The sequence below is a fragment of the Podarcis pityusensis genome (assembly GCF_964106645.2).
Source record: "Podarcis pityusensis genome assembly, chromosome: 3".
In the NCBI taxonomy this organism is placed as follows: Eukaryota; Metazoa; Chordata; class Lepidosauria; order Squamata; family Lacertidae; genus Podarcis; species Podarcis pityusensis.
Window position 1 is genome coordinate 106974183 of NC_138026.1, and position 24432 is coordinate 106998614.

At 41.0% G+C, this 24432-nt stretch overlaps 1 protein-coding gene across 1 annotated transcript; it reads left to right on the forward strand.

Annotated features, from left to right (window-relative positions):
- The first annotated feature begins 6512 nt into the window (after window positions 1–6512).
- On the forward strand, window positions 6513–24165 carry LOC308474671 (heterogeneous nuclear ribonucleoprotein L-like). Its single transcript, XM_081001253.1, has 13 exons — window positions 6513–6877; window positions 11291–11409; window positions 11971–12208; window positions 13883–13969; window positions 14657–14752; window positions 14841–14913; window positions 18766–18837; window positions 20203–20420; window positions 20665–20786; window positions 21156–21357; window positions 22457–22514; window positions 22608–22706; window positions 23442–24165. Exons 1-13 carry the CDS (start codon window positions 6698–6700, stop codon window positions 23495–23497), a joined length of 1620 nt encoding a protein of 539 aa, XP_080857379.1. The 5' UTR covers window positions 6513–6697; the 3' UTR covers window positions 23498–24165.
- The last annotated feature ends 267 nt before the right edge of the window (window positions 24166–24432 follow it).

A 24432-nucleotide genomic window follows, 5' to 3' on the forward strand; every position in this document is an offset into this window, starting at 1 on the left:
TACACAGCCCTTTCTCATCGTGGCTGCCTCAGTCGCTGGCAGAATCCGTCAGTGGGCGTTTCTTGAACCTCTTCCAACATAAAAGTTGTTTGACACCCAGTCTCCTCCTCCTCTCACTGCGCAGGAGTCTTCTGCGCAGGGAGGGCGTGGGTAGTGGAGGACCTGTCCCCTCCTCACTGAGGTCCAGTGAAGAGTCCTGGAGCCCTCTCTCCGATTCCATCTGCCCCCCTTTATCCCTGGTGTTGCGCTGATTTGCTTCCCCCTCTACTGAGCTGTTTCTCCCCCTGCTGCTGGGTCCTTCGCCAGCATCATCTAGGAGCCTCCCCTTCGCCTCTTGCTCCGATGTCAGTTCCCTGACAGGCGGCATTTGCTTCCATTTTTTAAAAAAAAAATACTTTCAATGCTAATTTTTTTTGAGGTGCATGTGACTTCATTGTGAGCGCTTTTTCTTTTATCTTTTCCTTTTTTGCTCAGTCTGTCTACCCGGAAGAAATTTCCTTGTGTGAGTCCTTAGCTTGCATCTCACTACTAAAAAAACTGTTCTGTTGATCAGCTGTTGGTTGGCTGGATGCAGGGGACTGCGTCTCTCTTGACTGAAGAGCTGATTGCTACAAGTACTACTTTTCTACCAGATTGCATACACAGTCTTGACAGCTGAATGCCTTGCATGTGGATGTGCATCCCCACTCTCTAGGTAGGTAAAGGTAAAGGGACCCCTGACCATTAGGTCCAGTTGTGACCGACTCTCGGGTTGAGGCGCTCATCTCGCTTTATTGGCCGAGGGAGCCGGCATACAGCTTCCGGGTCATGTGGCCAGCATTACTAAGCCACTTCTGGCGAACCAGAGCACCGCATGGAAACACCGTTTACCTTTCCGCCAGAGTGGTACCTATTTATCTACTTGCACTTTGATGTGCTTTTGAACTGCTAGGTTGGCAGGAACAGGGACCGAGCAATGGGAGCTCACCCCGTCGCGGGGATTCAAACCGCCGACCTTCTGATCGGCAAGTCCTAGGCTCTGTGGTTTAACCCACAGAGGCAGTGACAAATCTTTATCTGAACTTGTATATGAGAATTAATTTTCATTAACGAAAATAAAGCATAGGCTGCAATCCAACCAACCATGTCATTAGTTCTGCATTTTAAAAGGAGTCCAGGGCAATTATGTGGTTACACATGGGCATGTGTATTTCCTTTCTAATTGGAGGCCAATGAGGTGGAAAACATGCAAAACCAAAAGCACTTGCATAGCACAACTCAGATAAGTGGTATAAAACTTGCTAGAAATCAATAGAAACAACCCTGCTTAAAATTAGGAAGGGGCATTACTTATTAATTGAGGGTTGCTTTAAAAATCTTCTGAAAAATGCTCCAGATCAAATCCCAATGAACTGTATATAGGAACACAGTAAACAAATCATTGTTCCATTACAGATTAGCAATGTTTTGGACAGAGCTCTAGCAGCTCGAATTGCACCAAACCAGGGGCCTTCTGCAAAGGGCTGTCTTTGGTAAGCAGAAGCATTCTTTCAGCATACTGAAATTTCACAATCCTAATAACAGAGTGTTTCCGGACGGAGATTGGTTGTGGAATTGGTGTTGGTCATGCAATACAATTTTTTCACACCATCCACAAGACATAGTCATCAACAAAATGCCAACCTTTAATACAGTTTCCTCTTGCAGCAGAAAATATGTTAAGTAAAATTGTCTGTTATACACCTGCTGTCACCGATGGTGTGGAAGCTTTTTTGAAAACAGGGGGAAAAACACCAGTATTGTGATGTTTCAGTGAGCCTTGGTATCTCCCCACGTGAGCGCAACTCAGCCATTTCATGTCTGACCAAATGATATATGTGATAAGGTACGGTGCTAAGAAACCAGAGACACCCCCATATTGCTAAATTTAGCTGAGAAGCGAAAGCTTAGCGAATGCTTGTAGAGCTTTTACTGTGCAAAGACCACACAGAAAAACAGCAGGCTTTTCTTCAGTTTGGTTTACTGGGGTTCAAAAATCATACAGTTCATGCTGAGATGCATCAAGGTCCAAAAACTTAGCTCCCTAGAGCAAAATTCAGTTACAAACAGTAAAAATTACACCACACAGTATAATGCAAAACAAAAAGCACAAAAATGTACAGTCCAGCCCGAAAGATCAGAAGAGTAGCTGAGCTGCCCATTAGACAGTAATTATAGCCTGTTCCCAGAGCAGTTGACCTTGAAGTTCAGATAGCACACAGCCTGTAAACAGCCGCTGTGCTTCCAGAACCCAGAGACACTTAAAAACTGCAAGATTTTCTGGTGGCTTCTGCACCTATAAAACTTACTCCTTGACAATATGTGCACCAGTTTTCACTTAATGGAGCACGCTAAAGATGTGCTGGAATTTCAATAACACAGGCCAGAGGACCTATTATCTCAAGATCTCAACATATGGAGCTTGTGATCAGAGTACACACATCATGACTTAAAAAAAAAAAAAAATTTTTAATACAGGAGTCTTGTGGAATACCTCTTTGTCAATTGATGCTTCCAGATTGATGCAATTCTTTTTTTTGGGGGGGGGGGGATGCAATCACATACCAGCAAATTTATGTTGTGCAATCAAAGTTGATTTGAAGATCTTGCGCAACACACCCACTTCCGCTAAAGATCAGACTTTTTTGTGATAAGGGAGGTGACAGGAAAATGCACTGCTTGACACAAGGTTTTAACTTCCCAGCAAATAAATAAGGATGATTGTTCATTAAACAGGTGGTTTGGAAGTGACTGATGTTGAAGAATCACGCAGAACAGCCAACTCTCCTTGCTGTCAAAAGCCTTTGCTCCTCAGTCTGTTGGTCCCACCTTGTCCCACCCATGCCAGACTTATAACTCTATTCTAGCTACATGACACTCAAACCTCAGTACTCAGTATCAATGTGCCTTTGATTAAGAGACGTTGAAGCTAAGCTGGAGGTGGTTATTGTGTCATGCTCTGCTGATGAGTTTCCCTAGAGGTATCTGGCTGACCAGTCTTTGAGACAGAACACTCCAAGGATATAGGTTTTATCAAGGAAGGCAATTTTTGTATTTTTGCAAGTTGCAAGACTGAACTAGCCTATCACACTGAAATCAGTAATTGATGGAAATGTTCAAGATTGGTGTGTTAGCCTCTCCAGTTACAATCCTGTGATGCAGATTAGCCTGAAGAAACACCATTACTTGTCCAAGTCCACTCATAAAGTTCTAAAGTCGAACAAGGATTCAAACCTAGCTTTCACAGATAAATCTAGATTAGTATTCTGGAACTGAAGGTACCTAGGCAAATCTGCCTCCTAGCAGATTACAAACCTATAAGCTTTGAAGCTAAGTTGATGTTGACACCTAAGACCACTTCAGCTAGGCTGAGGTCCATCTTGACCTCTCAATCCAGGGCATTTTGAAGCATAAACTGGGAAATGTAAATGTCACCTGCATTACTGGCTAAATATATGAAATAAATGGAACTATTTGCAGTCTTTAAATGGTTCTCCAAAACTATCACTTCACCCTACTTAATGCTAGGCCCTAGCCTATCAAATAACAGTAGGTTAATATGTTTATTAGTCCCAACTAGAAGGGCTCCAAGAAGTAAGCAAGCCTTCAAGTTCCTAAAAACGCTTATTAATGAGGCTAAATGCTATGCAAAAAGTGGAGGGAAGTTTATGTTGGTGGCAAGATGAAAAGAACCATCAACACTTTGTAATAACCTCTAAATCAGGGATGCCCAACAGGTCGATTGCGATCTACTGGTAGATCCCCGCAATGTTTTGGTAGATCGTGGTCGATCTCTGGCTCCCAATCCTCTACGTGGGTAAATCTGACTCCTGCCCCACCTCCTCATCCCACCCTCCATTGTTGTTTGAACTCAGGAAGGGAAGACGGAGCTCCCTCTGTGTGGCTGTTTTCATCCATAGTGATGTTTTCATGTGTGACTTAACCCCAACTTCCCTTGCCTTCCTTCCCCACCCCAAAATGGAACTCCCCTCCCCAAAGAAGCCTGCAGCCTAACAAAAAAATGAGGCTTTCCTCCTTCCCAAAAAACGGGGGTAGATCACTTCCAGATTTTACTTCTGAAAGTAGATCGCAGTCTCTTGGGAGGTGGCCACCCCTGCTCTAAATGAAGTGAGGGAGGTACTGAAATTCTGCATGTTTACTTAGAAGTAAATCTTGCAGTAGTCAATGACATCCCCCCCCCAAAAAAATTATTTTTATTCTCCAAATTATTACAAACCAAATTAATTTTATACAATTTCTTAAAATCAGGTTTCCTGCTCCTGTTCGAAACATATCATCATCATCATTTCCTTGCATACCTGCATCATTTCTTATTTAGAGTCCAGTTGACATCCTTCACTTGTCGTTAAATCATTCTTCCAGCTGGCTGCTTTTTTCTTCTTACAAACAGCACCTCTGTTACATCTTATAAATAAATATTCCATTTCACGTATGTGATCCTTCATATACAGTGGTACCTCGAGTTACAAACGCCTCAGGTTACAAACACTTCAGGTTACAAACTCCGCTAATCTGAAAGAGTTACCTCAAGTTGAGTACTTTGCCCCAGATGAGAACGGAAATCGTGTGCTGGCGGCGCAGCACCAACAAGAGGCCCCATTAGCGAAAGCACGCCTCTAGTTAAGAACAGTTTCAGGTTTCGGAACAAATTAAGTTCGTAACTAGGGGTACCACTTTACAGTGGTACCTCGGGTTACAGACGCTTCAGGTTACAGACCCAGAAATAGTACCTTGGGTTAAGAACTTTGCTTCAGGATGAGACAGAAATCGCGCAGCAGCGGGAGGCCCCATTAGCAAAAGCGCGCCTCATGTTAAGAACGGTTTCGGGTTAAGAATGGACCTCCAGAACAAATTAAGTTCATAACCGGAGGTACCACTGTACCTTCAAACAGCCAAGCCCAGTCCTTTCGGCAGCTGACTGACTGCATGCCATTAGCATATGTCGGTCCAGGAGCACCTCTTGATTAATGCCAATTGTCCGAATTATAGAGGAACCAACCACAAATCATGCCGGAGACAGAGGCTCGTCCATAGCAGGGACATGCTCCCAGGTCACACCCACTCTGCCTTTCAAGTTGGAATACACGGGCTTGCGCAGCAAAGCAGGATGCAGTGAGCTCCCCAGACCCCATTGCCAGGATTTTTGCCTCATAAATCCTGGCTTTCCCCTGCCTAAACCACCACTGACTCCTGATGTGACCGGAAACCAGTTATCAATACTCCCACATAAATGTGCATAAGCCTTTGGTCTGAACTAGGTTAGGCTCTGCTTGGTGCAGAGATCTCAGGCTGCACCCAAAGGCTACACAGGTCTGCTTTCCTTTCAACAACCAAGACAGAACTAGTGTTTGTGTTTTCAAAGGGAGATCATCCACATTTCTCTATGCCTGCAGCCTCAGGTGCAACTAGAGTTTCTGTGTTTTAGCACCTAGTGTGACACAACTTAATTATGGCTGCAAACTTATTCCTATTTATCAGGTTGTTGTAAACCCTAGTGAACATTACTTCTAAGTAATAATAATAATAATAATAATAATAATAATAATTTATTTATACCCTCTCCAGCCACTCTGGGCGGCTTCCAACAGAATATTAAAATACAATAACCTACTAAACATTAAAATCTTCCCTAAACAGGGCTACCTTTAGTAAACATGAATAGGCTTCCATCTGTATTAAAACACTTCCCCCCCCACCCCAATTTAAGATTATAATGAATTGCAGTGGGACTTTCCCCTCACCTTGCCCAGCAACCAGCACCTTTTCACCCTCACTCCATTATTATTATTATTATTGCATGTTTGTGTTTACACAACATTTAGCCTCATGAAGAAATACGATGAACCTGGAAGTTTGCTCACGTCCTTGTGATCACTCAGATCGTGTGTGTGTGTGTGTGTGTGTGTGTGTGTGTGTGTACACACACACACACACACGCAGGCAACTTCTTAAACGCATTCTTGGTGGGGAACTATTCCCAGCAGCACCAGCACCCAAAAAACGTGAGGATGGCTGTTAAATGCTGCCCTCTTCCAAAAACAAATCAATCAGCCAGAGGGATTGGCTTCCTCAGTTGTCCGCTTCCAGACCGCTTTGGCGGGAACCGTCCTTCGCCACCAGACGCTCATACACAAAAGCCTGCCTTCACCGCAGCGCGCGCACGTTGCGACCGTTGGCCATAGTAACGGCAAGGGCACGCATGCGCGCGTGGCTGCGTCTCCCTCGCCCTTCTCTCTCCAGTCGAGGAATAAAGGGAATCCAGCGGCAGATTCTGGAACGGGAGGTGGGGACGAGAGAGGGATAGAGCAAGACATACGGGGGCGGGGGGGGGGAGAACAACGTTTTCATCTAGCCGTGACGGGCGTCTCATTTGTCCAGTCGCGTGTCCCCGATCTTCTGAGAAGCTTCTCCATCAGCCAATCACGGACTTCCAGCTTACATGTCTGTCCAATCGCAGGACAGGACCTGCACTGCCCTTCCCGCCCTCCGTTCCCCGCCCCTTTGCGTGCGTTATAGCAGCGGTCTTCTCTGAGGAGAATCGCTCACGAGCATCACCGGCGCGGGCCTGTTCCGTCGGCTTCTTCGCCTGTCTTTTGCGGAGCCCCGAGGGTCCCGTATCCTCCCTCACCTCCACTTTGCCGGGGCCGCCGCCGCCGCCATGTCCTCGCCGTCTTCTGGGGAGCAGTACGAGGAGGAGGAGGACGGCGCCTACGAGAGCCAGGCCAAGCGGCTGAAGCCCAGCGCCGCCGCCGAGGAGGGCGAGATCGAGTACGGGGCTGAGGAGGGCGAGAGCCGCAGGGAGAAGGCCGCCCCTCGCGCCGGGGGCTTCTCCGGAGGGGTAAGCAGGGCCGGCCTCTTATAGTCCGACGCGCTGGGAGCGAACGGCGGGTGGTGGAGACCCGCGTCAGCCCGAGCCGAGGTGCGCCTACTCGGGAGTATATCTCCTGCGCGCCTTACTCCCAAGTAGGCGTGTGTAGCGCCGGGAGCCTAATGCTTATACCCGCAAATTGAAGAGGGTTTTTATACAAAAAAATCATAAAAAGGAGAATCCCAAGTTTTTCTACTAAGTTTTGTTCCTTATTAGCCTTATGCATTTTCGTGTTTTCATATTGTTAACCTCCTTGAGATCCTGGGATGAACGGCGGTGTAAAAAAATGAATAATAATAATAATAATAATAATAAGCGTGCATGTGGGAAGAGAACTGGACATGTTCCAGAAGGATTAGTCTGTTATGGTAAACGACATTTTAAGGTGCGACAGTTTTGTTTTTTTTTTTCAATGTCAACTTGTGGAAGAAGACGATTTAATAGAGCCGGAGAGACCCCTTCGTTGGATGCATCGTGGGCTTTGCCACCAGCCGACTGAGGATGTGTAGCTCCGCTTTTGTCCATCAAAGGATTTATTGTGCGGGAGGCAAAAAAAATTCTTTTCGCTTCCTCTAATAAAACAACGGGGAGAGGGAGGTGTTTTCCATTGTTCACTTTGCTGAAGGCAGTTTGTTCTTACATCCCTGAATTGCGTTGTATTTATAACTTCGGCTTCCATCCCCCCCCCCGCCGAAATGCGGGGAGAGAGAATTGTAGGTGGAAACTGAGTATTGCAACCTCCATATGTGTACATATTCACATGTTTTCATCCCTTAATGAGATAAGTAAGCTGTGTGCACAGGGTGCGGGGAATGATGACCATCTGTGTCCTTTCCTTGCAATAAAGAATAGTATGTTTCATTGGAGGGGCTCTGGCGTCCATGGCTTTTTTTCATAGAGAGCCCTGCAGCGTTTGGCAGGGAATGTATTTGTTCTCTCTGTGTGTGCGTCATACCCGTCAAGCATAGGAACTACACTACAGAGAAAAGAGCCAGAGGGCTTTTGTCCTTTATTAAACAGTTGATCAGCAGTTGGAACAAATAAACCTAAGGAGATTGTGGAAGCTTGGACATTAAGAACAGACTGGACCTGTATCTTTAGGGGGAAATCCAGTATTGTAGGATAAACCTCTGTTAGGGGCAGGATAATTGCATTTGGATCATTTGGATTAGCACATTTTTATTAATTGATAAATAACATTGAAATAATCCAATTTGTTGGGCACGTATTTGATGTCTGTTATGGTCTGAATTCTTCACAGCCAAATTTAAACTCCCATTTCCCCATGTACAACCAAGGCAGCACAAATAAATTTCTCCGTTTTGAACATTTGTACTGTTACTATAAAAATCTGTTATTGTACTGTTATTAGTAAAACTAAGTGTGGAATTTTCAGTCTTCAAAGCCTAAAGCAAGAAGACGCATGTATTAAGAAACATGTAGTGCTATTATAGCTGCTAGTACACAAGGTACTTTTTCATTTATCATTACAACCTCCCTTTGCAGTATGTTAGATGGAGATAAAATTTCTTTATAAGTTGATTCTACTTCATGATACAAAGTCAGCTGATCTCTGAAGCTGTTTCACTACATATTGCCATTCCCATTTTGTTCATATTCTGTCTGGCTAAGATCATGCAAAAACATTTGTCAAGTTTATCTCAGATTGGGACAGTTCAGTTTTGCACTATAATTGGAGTTTAAGAAAGATGTTAATAGAATTTTGTTACATATTACAAGATCCAAGAGCTCCCTTCATAAAAACATCAAGGCTCTACTTCCTTCCCCCTACTGTCCATATTTTTACAAAAGGTTTGGTTGGCATCTGTTACATATAAATAAAATTGCTGTTATGAGTGTTTAATTTTAGAAATTCAGACGGCATTGCATATTTCACTATTGATTAGTTATTTTTAGCTCCTGAGATTTGTGCTGTCTTGTTCGGGAAGCTAAGGCTTGATTATGATCATTCTGCTTAGTTTGTTTGCTATAGAGCCCTGGCCATTATGATGCAGTGTTATTTCACTGGAAAGTGTGCCTCTTGTGGTCTATATGACATCTGCCTGGGTTAGAGTCCATGCTTATAAGAAAATTCATGAACAAGAAAAGAGAGTACAGTACTAGCATTTTAATTTTATATTGTTATGAGTTTGGGGTGAGAGAAGTAGGCTGTATGCTTGAGCCCCTCTTCTAATTCCTGTATCCAGTACATTCATTTGCTGGAATATCCAGGCCAGCCTGGTAGTGGCCCTCTAAGTATGGGTCCTTAAGGTAACAAAGGGAGTGGCTCTGTGTCAGAGGACAAATAGGTAGGCCTCCCTCCCTCAACTGCCTGTTAGTTAAAAATAAAAAGGGTCAGAGTAGGGAGTTGAGTTACTTGAGCTAGAAGCTGGAAGCAAAGCTGCAGGCTGCAAAAGCAGAGAGAGAGAGAGAGAGCCATGCCTGATTTCTCCTGGAATCCAAGGTGGTGGCTATGGAAGAAGCAAGACCCTCTTGGGTGTTAATGTTGTGAACCCCTCTATCACATAAATGCTCAGATTGTATATATGTGTTAATAAACCATATATCATAAAGTCACCTCAGTCTCCGCTGTCCCTCATTCCAAAAGAAACATGAACCCTGGAACCCCTGGAATCTTACACTGCTCAGAGAATGGGGTAGCATGCAAGAATATGTAGTGTGTTTCAGATAAATCAGCAGGTTATGATGTGGAGAGATATGTCTAATTTAAAATGATTTATGTTGGATGGATGTTTTGGGATACCTTCTTGGTCTGAGAAGTACAGAATTAAAATTATTTGCTGCTACTGCTGTCATTCTGAACTTGACAGTTATTCAAAATACTCCTTGTGAAATGAAAGTTATGAGTTTTCCATTGTTATCTACAGAAAGGACCAATGGAAGCCTTTTTCTAAGCCTGATTGCGGTTCAGATATGGTTTTTGGGGTGGGTGAGTTTATACCTGGATATGGAAGGGTTAACCCTCCCCTCTCTGTCATGCAATTCCCCCAACAAACTGCAGTTCACCCATTGGAGCCAAGAGGATCCTTATTCAAGCATAATTGCTCTGTTAGTGTGTGTGTGTGAGAGGGCGAATGGGGTGGCCCAATTCACTGCTTTGCTTCTCCCCACTGCAGACATGTGGTCCCCAAAAGTTAGGGAATGCAACCCTCAGGCTTAAAATGATTCTTCTTCCTACTCTAGTGAGTACTTGTGGAGCAGATTTTGCAGTCCTTCAAAATTAGACTGCTAGGTATGCCTGCCTTCTCTTTAAATGTTGCCATTTTTAATTTGGGTTTTTTTTTGTACATACTGCTTTGGAGCATATGTCCTCTCCCTCAGCAGGAGCGTACGTCTTCTCTGATACTTTAAAAGGAAAAGCAAGCCGTCCCTTCCGGTATTGATACTGTTCTACTTACCATGCATGTTATGGGGATGGAGCAGTGTTAGAAACTGGGATATGAACGCTATGAGCTAAATGGCACCTTCAACCTAGGTTACGGGCACAACAGCGGAATGTTTAGGTGTGCTTTTTTAATAACAAGAACACAAAGCTGAAAATGAATGAAGTGCAGCTAAAATCTTATATTCATTTTTTACATGGTCTAGTCCTCATCTGAAGACTGCAAAAAACACAGCCATGTTTCCCCTACCTGCCCCCTAATATTCTTAAGAGGGCCTCTTCTCCAGTCTTCAGAGTATGACTGGATGTGGGGAGGCAGAAAAAAGTCCTCCTTTCCTTCCACTCTGCAGTTTTAATCTGAATCTTAGGTGCAGTACTGTGCCTGGAGGTCAGAAACTGCTCGTGCTAATGAAATTCCTTGCTGCAAAATGCGCCTAGAACAATGGGAGTTTTGAATGCTAGGATGGACTATGGGAACTAGATCTTGACCAGTACTACTCAAGCACTAAGAATAAAATTCAGGGCTTTTTCCTCATCTGGAAAAGCTCAAACTCCTACAGCTCAGTCCTACGAATATCTATTCAAAAGTCCTGTTGAATTTGATAGGGCTTAAAGGTATAGGTATAGCCTTACAGTCAGGGACTTGCAAACTACCTATGACACATTATCCTAAACGTGTGGTTATGTGCTATAAGCAGAGGTGAGCCTTGGGATGGAGGAGTTTGGAAAGTTTTGCTTTCCTTTAGCTGCAGTCTTGTTTTCTGGTGTAACATAGTTAACGTTAACTATGTTAACATGTCATGGTTTCTGAAGCTGGCTTGTTAAATTAAGCAAAGTTAATGCTAATTACAGTTTCTATTTTAGACTAGGGTTACATTTTGGCGAGTATAAACTTGAAGGTACTTTGTCAGTTAACCATCTATAATATTTTTTTTTATATTGAAATTGGAAAAATAAAGTCGATTGCTCTCTTTTGCTAGGATGCTGGTGGAAGTCATCACAAAGTTTCTGTTTCTCCTGTGGTCCATGTCCGAGGGCTCTGTGAATCAGTTGTGGAGGCAGATCTTGTGGAGGCGCTTGAAAAATTTGGAACCATATGGTATGTTTACTATATATTATATCTTCAGTGACTCAAAATGAACTTCGTAACGCATTTAAAAAAGACTTCTTCAAGGCCTGTACTGGTACTCCTAAATTGAAACATAAGCCTCAAGCCTTGGAATTACCAAATCCTTCAGAAGTTAATTCTGAGGCAAATCATTGTGCTCATCTCCATATGGAAGCTGGGTAAGAGAACACTCTGATTTCTGTGCTTCTACATTAGATATTTATATACCTTGGCTGCCAACTTGGCCTATTGTTACATGGACACATGTGCTGTAGATTTCAAACAAACTTCCATGGATTTTAAGAAATGTAGGATATTTTCTTTGAGTTTGCAATAGTAATTGTTATTGTGAAGTTTTTTAAGATCAGTTGTAACTTAATGATTTAATGATGGCCTTAAATGATAATAATAATAAATTTTATTTATATCCCGCCCTCCCCAGCCGAAGCCGGGCTCAGGGCGGCTAACAACAATAAAACAGTACAAAAGTACAGCATAAACAACACTCTAAAATCCTTCATGGCGCATTAACGGTTATTGTTTTTCCTGCAGCTATGTGATGATGATGCCATTTAAACGCCAGGCTTTGGTAGAATTTGAGGATATTGAAAGTGCCAAAAAATGTGTGACATTTGCAGCAGATGAACCGGTATATATAGCTGGACAACAAGCATTTTTCAATTACTCTACAAGCAAAAGAATTACCCGTCCTGGAAACACAGACGACCCCTCGGGTGGGAACAAAGTTCTGCTCTTATCAATTCAGAACCCTCTATATCCAATTACAGTGGTATGTCTTAATCTTAAGCATAACTTTAAGTGACTTCAATGCATGATATTTTCCTTTCGAAGAGTTTTTTTTCTGTCTCATATCTTGCTCTGATAAACTCTCAGACCCCTTGTTTGCATTGAATGTTAATCTGAACCACAGCTTGGCATGTATGAGCAAATATGCAGACTCCCAGAGAGGAGATTGTGGCTGTGGCTGTTTTGCTTCTTCTCTATGCCATGGTTTTGCTCATCCTGTCATCCAAACCTTGGCTTGTAGTTTAGTGCTCCCTAGACAAACCACAAGCTGTAACCAAGCACTGTTCTATAGGTTGCAGCTTGTCTGGGAAGACTAAACCATGAACCCATGTTTGAACAACTCAGCAGCAGCAGCAGCAGAACAACAACCAGAAGGGAAGCAAAGCGGCTACAGTCTTCTGTACAGGGGTCTGTATGTTAGCTTGTTCATAGAATCGTAGTGTTGAAAGAGACCACAAGGGTCATCTAGTCCAACCCCTGGAATGCAGGATACTTTTGCCCAACATGGGGCTCAAACCCATGACCCCGAGATTAAGATTCTCATGCTAAGCCATGGTTTGGCTTTGTTGAGTGTCAACGAGGTCATATACTTTAATCTTATAATGCAAATGAAAGCATCCACACAGATCTGTACATGTTATTATTTATTTGTTCCATGCCAACAAACAGTTGGGGAGGATATTATTTCATTCAACAGAGATCTGTGCAGTAGAAGAGTTACTTTGGCTAGATAATTGTTTGGTTCTAATCTAAAGTCTGTGGTGAATGTTTTTGTACTCAACCAGCCCATAATAGGAAGGAAAAAGGAAGACAATGAAATTGCTTCCTATTCAGCAACATCTCACTACTTATGTTTTTGCTTGGAACTGCCAATCACTTACATTTCTTTACATTATTCCGATTTTACTTGTCATTGGTTCCTGATTTGTACACTATAGTTGTACTTGTCTTAACGGAAATCATATGATACAGTTTTAAATTATAGTATAGTATTTTAAAAATGTCTTTAATTTAGTCAAATTATTCAAAGACAAAAACTCAATGCAATATTCTATAAACTAGTATATTTGTAGCTTGTCCCAGATCACCCTTCTTTTAAACATATAGGGCAGTTGTGTATGCACCATGATTCATAGAGTCATACTATCTTTGTGTAATGAATAGCATTACCCTAGCACTTTGGTAAAATTCTTATGTTCACTGGTATTTTTAAGGTCTTGGGTTTTTGGGGCTACGTTTGAGTGAGCTTTTCCCATTGTTTACATTCTGCTTATTCCCAATTTATAAATGGTATATAGTATAAGTTAAAAATTATTTAAGGACACAAAAACTTTGGCAATCTAAGTAGTTGTTTGAAGCACATAGAGATAAAACCGAATTTAGGCTTACTGTTTTGATGATAAACTATAGCTAGAACGTTTCTCTACTTTTCTCTTACAGTTATCATATCCTTGCATTCCCTATGTAGTTATATATCTGTCACTGGGATAAATTTCTTGATCTATGTTTAGTACACTTCCTCTAAAAAAAATTAGGTCCAAACTTTACCTGCTTAAAGGAGGCGATTTTGTTATTGTGTGCTAATAACATTTTGAATAGTATTTGCCAAGTAAAGCTTCAAATACGGTATCTGAATATTTCCCTCATTCTTCTGTAGGACGTTTTGTATACAGTGTGCAACCCTGTGGGAAAAGTACAGCGTATTGTCATATTCAAGAGGAACGGAATACAAGCCATGGTTGAATATCCTTTTTGTGGTGACCTGTGTGTATATGCTTCTGAAGATTATGTTCTAGGGATTTCACAGTGGCCTCAATAAGGGGAAGTGTTACTCTCATGTTAATCCTGTCAGGCAAACAACTGTGCTAGAGAACTATTGAACTCATCTCTGCATATCATCCACCCTCTGGCTTCTATCCCATGGTGAGGGCAGTGTAGACTATTACCTAAACTGGGGGTGGAGAGCTTGTGATCCTCTAGATAGTGTTTGAGTGCTGCTCCAGTCATGCCCCATCACTGGCCATGCTGACTGCAGTTAATGACCAGAGGAAATCCAACATTTGCTGGAGGGCCACGGGTTTTTCACGCCATATCTGTTCATATTTGACAATGTAAAGATTTTAATGTAGTGCTCATAGCAAGCACACTGCTCATATACCAGTCCTGTTTTAAAGTTGAACACATTTTGGAAATTACTTATTTGAAAAGGTCATATATGCAATTTAAACCGATAGGGTTGCTGTTGATTTCATGTCCTTCATGTATTAGTCATTGACTCATACATAAAATTGGTGTTTCTGCATGGGTAATTAAAGAGCCTTGAGCAACTTCTAGATCTATTGTGTTGTGCTCTAAATTAGCTTAACTTGCGGCTGCTTGTTTTCTTGGTGGGGGGCACCGATTTAAATAACAATCCTTAACATAACTCAAGTTTGAATCTGTTCTTTGTGCTCAGAAGGCAAAAGCAGCACTCAACGGCGCAGATATATATGCAGGATGTTGTACACTAAAAATTGAATATGCAAGGGTAATGATCATACTTTCTTTAGCTTCTAGACTGTTTTTTTGGGAGAAAAGCAATGATTAAGACTTGCTGTTTGTTTCTATTTTAACAGCCAACTCGACTTAATGTCATTCGAAATGACAATGATAGTTGGGACTATACTAAACCATATTTGGGCAGACGAGGTAAGTGTTTTGGTAATTGTACTAAATGTGCATCTAAATATATACATATATGCAGTTAGCTTGTCTAATGTGTTAGTCACTTCAAGCCAGGTATTTCTGATGCAGCTCTTGTAATAGGCATCCTGACCTGTAATCCTGGAAAAGAATAACTCAACATTATTGCCCCTTGCTGGTTTATATTGAGCTATTTAACAAGGAGCCCACACATGCAAGCATGTTTGCAGTACAAGGACTTGCATTTCTCCAAGCAGCTCTCACTCTTTGGAGGAGAGGACACTGATGCAGACTTTCCTTACAAACTACAAACTTGCACACTGCTTCTCCACGGAAAGGATTTTCCTCATTTGTTGGACAAGGCATTAAGAAGGATAGAGGACTCCAGCAGGCTGACTCTACACTTCATCATGCACCACATCGGCATCATCAACAGGCCCTCTGAAAAACCTCAGACTTGCAACTCACCTTGACTGCATACTGCATGCACCATCACCACAAGCATATCAAGGAGGACCACTTACAGCACTTCTGGTTTGCATGGCACGAAAATACCATGGTAGACTGTACCCATTCTAAACCAGTTTGCATGTGTTTCCAATCTTATGTCCCTTTAAAATTACCATTGTAGAATGAAACACCATAAAATGGAAGATCCAAACTCTTGTTTCTCTCCTGTACATTGCGGTAACTTTCTTTCTCAAATGTAAGAGAAAATTGAAGTTAGGTTTTCCAGTGTAAATGCTTTCTAAAGGACTGCACTTACTTTAAAGATTAATTGAAATTTTGCTGTATGCTGTCAAGTCCCCTCAAGCACCAGTATTTGACACAAGGTCTAATTTGTCTAAGCATTTTTACTGCAAAGGCTAGTTTGAATAACAACTGCATGGAAATGTTAAAAAAAAAAGCTATGTAGTTTGACTTCTGTAAATGTTCTTTGTAACTGAATGATTTGTGTATAATTTGCTGTAATGTACCTTTTGAAAATCTAGGCATTTATAACATGGAGGTGGGAACTTAACCTAACCAAGGTAGAGTATCTTCTAAATTTTAAACATAGTGAAGGTTTCAACTTTCCTTTTAATCATTGCTGAAAGGTTGTTTTTACTGGTAGTGCTTTGGCTTGTAAAAATGTATTATTTAAAGGTTAGGGCTTGGACATGCAGAATTAAGTGTTTGTAAAAGGTTAATAAGGGGGCTGCAGTATTGGTTAGCAGATTGTCCACCCGCAGTACGTTACATTAAAAGCTCACATTCCTCCTCCCCCAAACTACCAAACTGGGAAGTCACTGAGTTATATTGCATATTGTATATTGTATTATGCATATTGTCTTATTTATATGATGTTAGCCGCTCTGAGCCTGGCTTTGGCTGGGGAGAGCGGGATACAAATAAAATTTATTTTTACTATTATTATTATTATTACCTTGGGCAATTCAGGTGTTAATTTTCTGAAATACATAGATGCTATTCAAGCAACTGGCAGGCATGCAATTCACACAGTATTTATGAACAGTGCCTTACCCCAGAATATTAAACGATGTGAAATGAGAAATATTGGAAGAAAACAAACCAGGTGCTTCCAAGTGTGTTACAATGTTCATTGGGATTTTCATTTTATTTCACCAGCAAATTCCATGTCCTATTGCAAACTGCTTTTGAAAGTGTTCTCGGTTGCCATGTACTGGAGGGGCTCCTCTTTTGTGGGGGGAGTAGTGTAAGATTCCCTGGGACATAAGGAATAAGTTGTGTGGCTCTTTATATCCAGTTTGCATACTTTTTATTTTGTACTCAAGTAGAGTTTCATGCAGAAAGAGAGCTGAATATACTGTTCATAGCTCATTTTCTAGGGAATCTGTAGTCCTCCAGATTGTGTTGGACTCCCAAGTCCCATCAACCACCACCAGCATTGCCAGTAGCAGTAGTCAGGGAAGATAGGAGTCGAACAACATCCAGAGGGCCATAAATACCCAATCCTTGTCCTAGACAAGAAGTGATGGAGGGGAACAGAGATACCGATATTCCTTTCTCCAAACAGGATTGCAGTTTGGAGAGTTAAACAATGTATAGAATCTGTTATCAGCAATAGACGTAATAATGCAGCACAGGGCATGCTTGAGACATTTCCTTTTAGTGTTGTGAGCAGCATACTGCTTGATAAGGAATGAGTAGCTTCGTTAGCTAGCGATGTAGTACTCACTCAGTTTCTTGGCTTTCTTACAAGAGTGGTCTACACAAAAGTGTCCTTGTGATGGGCTGCTTTACATGCATTCTTCAAACCATTCCTCTTAGGTTGTTGTCTGTTCCTCTCTCCACGGCCAACCAGTCTGCAAGATTCTGGCTTCAGGGAGAATGATCTTTACAAAACAGGCTTCGGTTCTGGTTTCTTCAGACTGGAAACTGTGCCACAGTTTAGTGTTTAAAATTTAAAGCAGGAGATTTTAACTGATGGCTGTTTTAATTTATTTATTTTACATTTTGCATCCTAGGCTTTTCTGTTAGGTATGTCAGGTGGAAAAGATTGGTTTTGCTCAAGGGTACCCACTGATCTTCAGAACTTGGCGGTTTGAAGTGAAATTTTTCATTTCCCAAGCTGAAGACTGCCATTGCATCTTACTCAAACATGTAATTCTGGTGGCTGCTATTTGCTACTTCCGTTGTAAAAAAATCCTGTCGTCTTATGTAACTTCAGGGCTGAATGATATGGCTAATATGTGAGATGAATAGCACTTCCATGTCGGATAGCACATGCTGAAAACTGTGGAAGTTGCTTTCTAGTAATGGGTTTGTGTTCTGGGTGCCACAACCTCTCTTTACTCTCCCACTATCAAAATCAAATTATTATACGACTGTCTAATTCCTTGATTTAACCTAGGTTGTTTTTGCAGTCTCAAACATTGGAAACAAAACTTGAAATATTGTGCATTATCCACACTGAGATAGAACTGTTTGCGACTTCAGCTGGATATTTCTCATTTCCCATTGCACAATCAGTTGAGGTATTGGAACTTCAGATTGCCTAATGAAAAGAAGCAGTGAAAGTTAAAGCTAACTTGCTTGTTCTTGTAATGCAGTTTTACTTGATTATTGCAAATAATTACTTTAGGTTGGTGTACTGCTTTTATCCAGTACTGTTGACCCCTTGGTTAACTTTACATTCTTGTATAAAATGCGGCTTGTTGAAAGAATGTTTCCTTGTTAAAAGTGATTATAATAGTGCAATTTTTCAGCATTGCAATTATACAATAGACTGTATTAGTAGTATAGTAATGTATAGTCTTCACAGCACTTCCCCAGATCAAAAGTTGTTGATATGATTATGTATGTACACAAATATGGTACTCTCTGTTTACTGATCATGAAACCATGTAATACAGGTTTTTGTTGGCTTATGCTGAAACTTCTTGAAAGAAGCCCACTTTGAAAATGTGTTGCTGTTGAAGCTAATAGTGTGATTCAGGTACTGTCCTTTGATTGTACTGCATTTAGAACTTGTTTTTATGAGAGTTATAGGCAATTTGTTCTCTGCTGTATTGTGTGATGTTAAGAGAATTGTCCAGGCTTCTTAGGTTTAAAATGTCAAATCTTTTCAAACACAATATTCTCAAGCAAACAATAGTTTTGGTATCTGACAACTGTGTTTTGTGCTGGAGCAAATCAACTTAAAACAGTTAGTTTACAGTATGCAAAGAACATCTTAAAAGTAACGTGGATGTATCAGGCTGGCCACTATTGGACCTTTGCTCTGATCCAGCAGGGTTCTTAACCAGAAAATACTCCCCTCTGTCCTTACTGGTGAAGTTCCACTATCTTTAAGCAGGAGTTGCTTTTGTTTAATAATGCTTTTTCCCCCTTTAGATAGAGGGAAAGGCCGCCAGAGGCAAGCTATTTTGGGAGAACACCCTTCATCCTTTAGGCATGATGGCTATGGTAAGTTATATGGCTTCCTGTTATGGGTTAAGTTGGAAAATAGGCCAATACAGTTGTAAATGTCTTGCTTCACTATTCAGGCACCAGTTCCCACATTTGTCTAGCTGCCCTCATTGTGCTACCTGAACCAGCTTGCTTTGCCTTAGTACAGGGTAGGGAACCCCATGCCCAGGGGTCAGATTTGGCTCTGCAGGTCTCTTTAATTTGTCGCCAGAACTCTTGCCAGGCTACTCCCCTCATTGGCTTTGCTTTGCATCCTGCATGTTTATATCTTGCTAGAATGTGTCCTTGAACTCTGATGATGCCTCTTTCTTGGCTGGAGGGCTGACAGAGGTGTGGGAGGCTGTGTAGAAACAAGCCTACTGTAAAGAGTTAAAATTTACATTTGTTGCTCCACCCACTTGCATCTGGCCCTGCCCATGATCGGCATGTGGCCCTCAGTAGGTTGTCCACAAGGGAATTGGATAGGGAGCCTTTCTCATGCCCTAGTGCACTTAGGTATAAAGATGTATTGAGTTTGCATTCTGTTATGGCTACATGGTGCATCCATTTATGACCAGTTTTTCATGATTTCATTTTTATTTTTAAATGCCAGTACTTTTTTTTTTTTTACACAGCTGACTGTAAATCAAGTTGTCATTCTGTGAGCAAACAAGATTTTTTTCTAAATTGCAGTTAACTTTGTCACAGTAGAAAATGAAACATTTCTTAATACTTCTCATATTGCACACATAAATCACTTCTAAAACTGAGGTTGAAACTTGCAGTAGCACACTTAGACCACCATCTAACACTTAGGTGTGCTGAAGCTCATTGAAATCAGTACAGTAGAGTCCTTTATTTTTAAGTCTGGCTTGTGGCTTTAGCTGTTTATCCTGTGTTAGTCAACTGATCAACCGACCGCCCTGCTCTGCATTCATTATCCGTGTAGAAGACCACCCCAAATTTTTGCCTACAATATTTTTTTTTTAGCAAAAATCATCTTATACATGGAAAAATATACACGGTATATTTTGGTCGCTTGTGTTAACATTCGTGTCTAGATTAACAAGGTTTCAGTAGTTGATGCTAAATCTGCATAGCCCATTATAGCAAAACCTAAAACTGGCAGCTTCTTCTTCTTTTTATTAAATATTTTCTTGATTTACAAAAGTGTGTGCAATGTCTCTTTCTCGTTTATATTTTTTCCCCATGTAACATTTTTACAAATCAGTTTCATTTGTTGGGACATTGGGAAGAAAAGGGGGAAAGGGGGGGGGAGATGGGTAAAACTGGCAGCTTCTGAAACTTGGCAGCTTTAATCTTCATATCAGATCAAATAAAACTTTTCCCAACCAAATTAACTAGACAGTATTTTTTCTTTAGGATCGCATGGTCCACTGTTACCATTACCGAGCCGATACCGAATGGCATCTCGGGATACTCCAGAACTTGTTGCTTACCCACTTCCCCAGGCTTCCTCATCTTACATGCATGGGGGCAACCCCTCTGGTTCAGTTGTCATGGTTAGTGGATTGCACCAGCAAAAGATGAACTGCTCAAGAGTTTTCAACTTGTTCTGCTTGTACGGAAATATTGAAAAGGTAAAAGAAAAAGTCTAGGCACATAATAATAAAAAAAAAATAAAAATAATATAATTTTATTATTTATACCCCGCCCACCTGGCTGGGTTTCCCCAGCCATTCTTAAACTTAAAAGAATAATGAGCAATTACTGTGAAGAGAAACCGGAGCTACGCATATTCCAACCAAATTGGAAAATGTCCTAAGTTACCATCCTTTAAACTGTGTTGTCTTTTTCTTCCAAAAAACCCCAACAACCCTGCAGGTGAAGTTTATGAAGACTATTCCAGGCACAGCTTTAGTGGAAATGGGTGATGAATATGCTGTTGAAAGAGCAGTCACGCATCTCAATAACGTCAAATTGTTTGGGAAGAGACTTAATGTTTGGTATGTGTGCATTTCATCTTACTACTAAAGCTAAAGCATGTCTTTAATGTGTAAGTTGTCTAGCAGTGTATAATACTTAAAATGCTGCTGAATAAAGTGGTTTTTTTTAAAGAATACTGTTCTTATATGCAAAGAGTAAACTTTGTTATAACACTTCATTAATGTAAATACTTCTATATTTGATATTCTTCAATAACTTGACAAATGTCACTCACTAAAGTGAGACATACAAGTGAAATGTTGATTATACCTTTGAGTTCATATTTTGTATGTTAAGAAATTTGCTTTGTGAATTCCATAACAAAGATCCCCCTCCTTTTTTTTTACACTCCCCAAAGTTGTTCTTAAATCTGTACTCTTTATTTGTAGTGTATCCAAACAGCATTCAGTTGTTCCTAGTCAGATATTCGAGCTGGAAGATGGGACAAGCAGTTACAAAGACTTTGCAATGAGCAAGAACAATCGCTTTACCAGTGCGGGTCAAGCTTCCAAGAATATCATTCAGCCACCATCCTGTGTGTTGCATTACTATAATGTTCCACTGTGTGTGACTGAAGAGAGCTTTGTAAAGGTAGGAAGCTGCAGGAGTCATAGCTGTTAAAGTGTAATTTAGGTTTCAGATGTCAGTATTTATTAACCTCCTTAAAGTAGACTCCATTTTTTATATCTTAGATCAGGGATGGGGAACTGGATCTGGCCAGTGAGCTGGATCTTGCAGCTACAGAGAGCCAGTGTGGTGTAGTGGTTAAGAGCGGTAGTCTCGTAATCTGGGGAACCGGGTTCGCATCTCCACTCCACATGCAGCTGCTGGGTAACCTTGGGCCAGTCACACTTCTCTGAAGTCTCTCAGCCTCACTCACCTCACAGAGTGTTTGTTGTTGGGGAGGAAGGGAAAGGAGAATGTTAGCCGCTTTGAGACTCCTTAAAGGGAGTGAAAGACAGGATATCAAATCCAAACTCCTCTTCTTCTTCTACTACACTCACTATAGGCCAATTTTGATAGGTGGGTGGAAGCACACACCAGTCAATAATATGACATGTGATGCCTATCAAAGTAAAAAGGGGATCGATGTAACCACTGATCAGCTGATAGACAGTTATAGCAATCTCATTTTAAGGTGAATTTCCAGCACCGATTGGCTGAATCTGGTTGGAATGCACCTTCAAAGAGACTTGTTGCCTTATCATAGACTGGTTTGAATTGAGGCCGTCTGCTAAAACGGAGGGGAAAACCATTTTAGCAAGCGGTTTAAAGGCAAACCATTTTCCGCTCATGGTGCAGTTCCTTTTGAAGGTGCTCTCCCACTGCCATTCAGCTGATTGTCGGTGGAAGTATGCTTTGCTTCAGTAGCATGACACCATTTATGCTTGCTAAAATGGAAGAAAAAACCTCTTGTTTTAGCAAGCTATTTTCATGTAGACCACTTCAAAACAGAACACTTGGGTGCACTAGAGAGTGGGGCCCATCCTGGACCTAATGAGTTCTGCAGGCTGGAGGTTCCCTGGTGCTGTCTTAGATGCTTAGATGCTTTAAAAGTAAGCTAATCAACCATTTTGTGCCAAGTGTCCTCCTTATCCCAGAAATCTCCAGTTTCTGCGGCTTTGAAGTGACATCCTCTAGAATTAGATTGTTGATGTTTAATGAACATATTTTCACTTTGTTGTTCCAGCTGTGTGATGATCATGAAGTTCTGTCTTTTATCAAATACAAAGTATTTGATCCAAAGCGTAAGTGAATATTTGACTTTATTTAAGTGCTCAAAGAATCCTAACTTACCGATGGTGGTGTGAAGCAAACATTTTAAATTCTTGTTTTGACAGCTTCAGCCAAAACACTTTCTGGTCTGTTGGAGTGGGAATGCAAGACAGATGCAGTGGAAGCCCTTACAGTACTTAATCACTACCAGATAAGAGTCCCTAGTAAGTCACTGTATTGAAACTTTCTTAAAGGGTTTTATTGAGTTGTTTTAAATATTTATATGCCATCTCACTAATATAATACCAAGACTGTGTTCAATAAAACAATCCAGTACACCAGTGGTGTTCAGTGTGTTTTGAATGATGGTCTGGGGGTGCTGTGGGCAACACTGGCCTCTGTCAGTGAAGGACAATGAAGAAAACATGTAAAATGGTAACTGGTAACTTTCTCTGCCCTAAAGTGAAAGTAAGAGCAGAGGCCTTGATTTACAAGCTCCGTATCTAGTAGTAATTCTTTGTGAGTGATGTCACAGGTATTTTCCAATAGCAACTTGGTTAATTTGTGTACCCACATACCATGCAGTGACCACAACAGCAATAGATGTATTAGGAGAAAACTGTGTTTCCCATCAAGACGATAATGGTCTGATTGTGTGATACTTCTGCATCAGAAGTGCAACTGTGATGGAAGCCCTGGGAACAACACCCTATAAAGCCATGTTTTCATGGAACTGGCTTCTTAGAAAGACAGTGTTTTCTTTCTAGGGGAAAGGTTTGGTTGAGTTTTGATGCATTATGCACTTGCATGCTAGAAATAGATTCTAGTATTTTAGTAGCAGTTTTTCACAGTAGTTAAACACTTGCTTAAAGAAATATCTTTTCTCAGACAAACAGGCTGACATAAGGCACAAAACCATCGAAAATGACATTCCTAACAGTTTCCCTTTTATCTTGCAGATGGCTCTAATCCTTATACCTTGAAGCTTTGCTTCTCTACTTCCTCCCATTTGTAGAGCAGAGGACAGCATGTTAAGGAGCTCCTTCCCTCTTTATTTACACACTTGAAGAAATCGTATGTTGTCTGCAGGCTCTAGGTTTTCTTGTCTCAATCTAACTTAAGTTCATTTTGTTTTATAATGAAAGTGTTTTTACACAACCATTTTCCCGTTGGCTTCTGAAGAGTAGATGACAGTATATTACATAGAGCTTTTTCACTTGTGTAACGGTTATCTACAGGTGTTTGAACTGCCTTATAGGCAGCATGTGCAAAAAACTGTATACAGCAGACCTTAAACACAGTTTCCACACAGCAGTAAAATGTACATTTTCATTTACAATCACTATTTTCCACTTCAGTTTAAATGGCAAGTTGGATTATTATATTGGAATATAAGATGTAAAATTGCTGGTTAATTCTGGTTAAAACTGTATGCATTGCAACAATTTTAAAAGCAGAACTAAATTTGTAAATCCTTTTCACTTTGATATTTAGTAATATAACTGTCACTGATTTTTAAGAGAAACTTCACAGGAAGAAAGATTTTTTTTTTCCAGAATGAATTGAAACTTACTTTAAATAGTGTCTTCTCAGAATAATTTTTCACTCCCATTAGCATGATGTCCTTATTGCTAATCCTAACCTGGAATGTCCTTACAAAAAATAAACACCAACCTGAATGAATACAGTTTCTCATTTGCTTTGTGATGACAGTCTTTGGCACTAAAGGAAACTGTTTATTGTCACAGGATAGTTTTACGTCCTTGTATGAACCAAGCTAGGGAGGAGAGAGACACAAAACAGCAAGGCAGACCCCGCTGATGTGTAGAGAGAAGCTCACACCTACTCATATCTCCTGCGTGACTTACTCCCAAGTAGTCGTGTGCAGCACTGGGACCTTAATGCTTCAATTCCTCCCCACCCTTCACAATACACATAAATTGGGGAGGG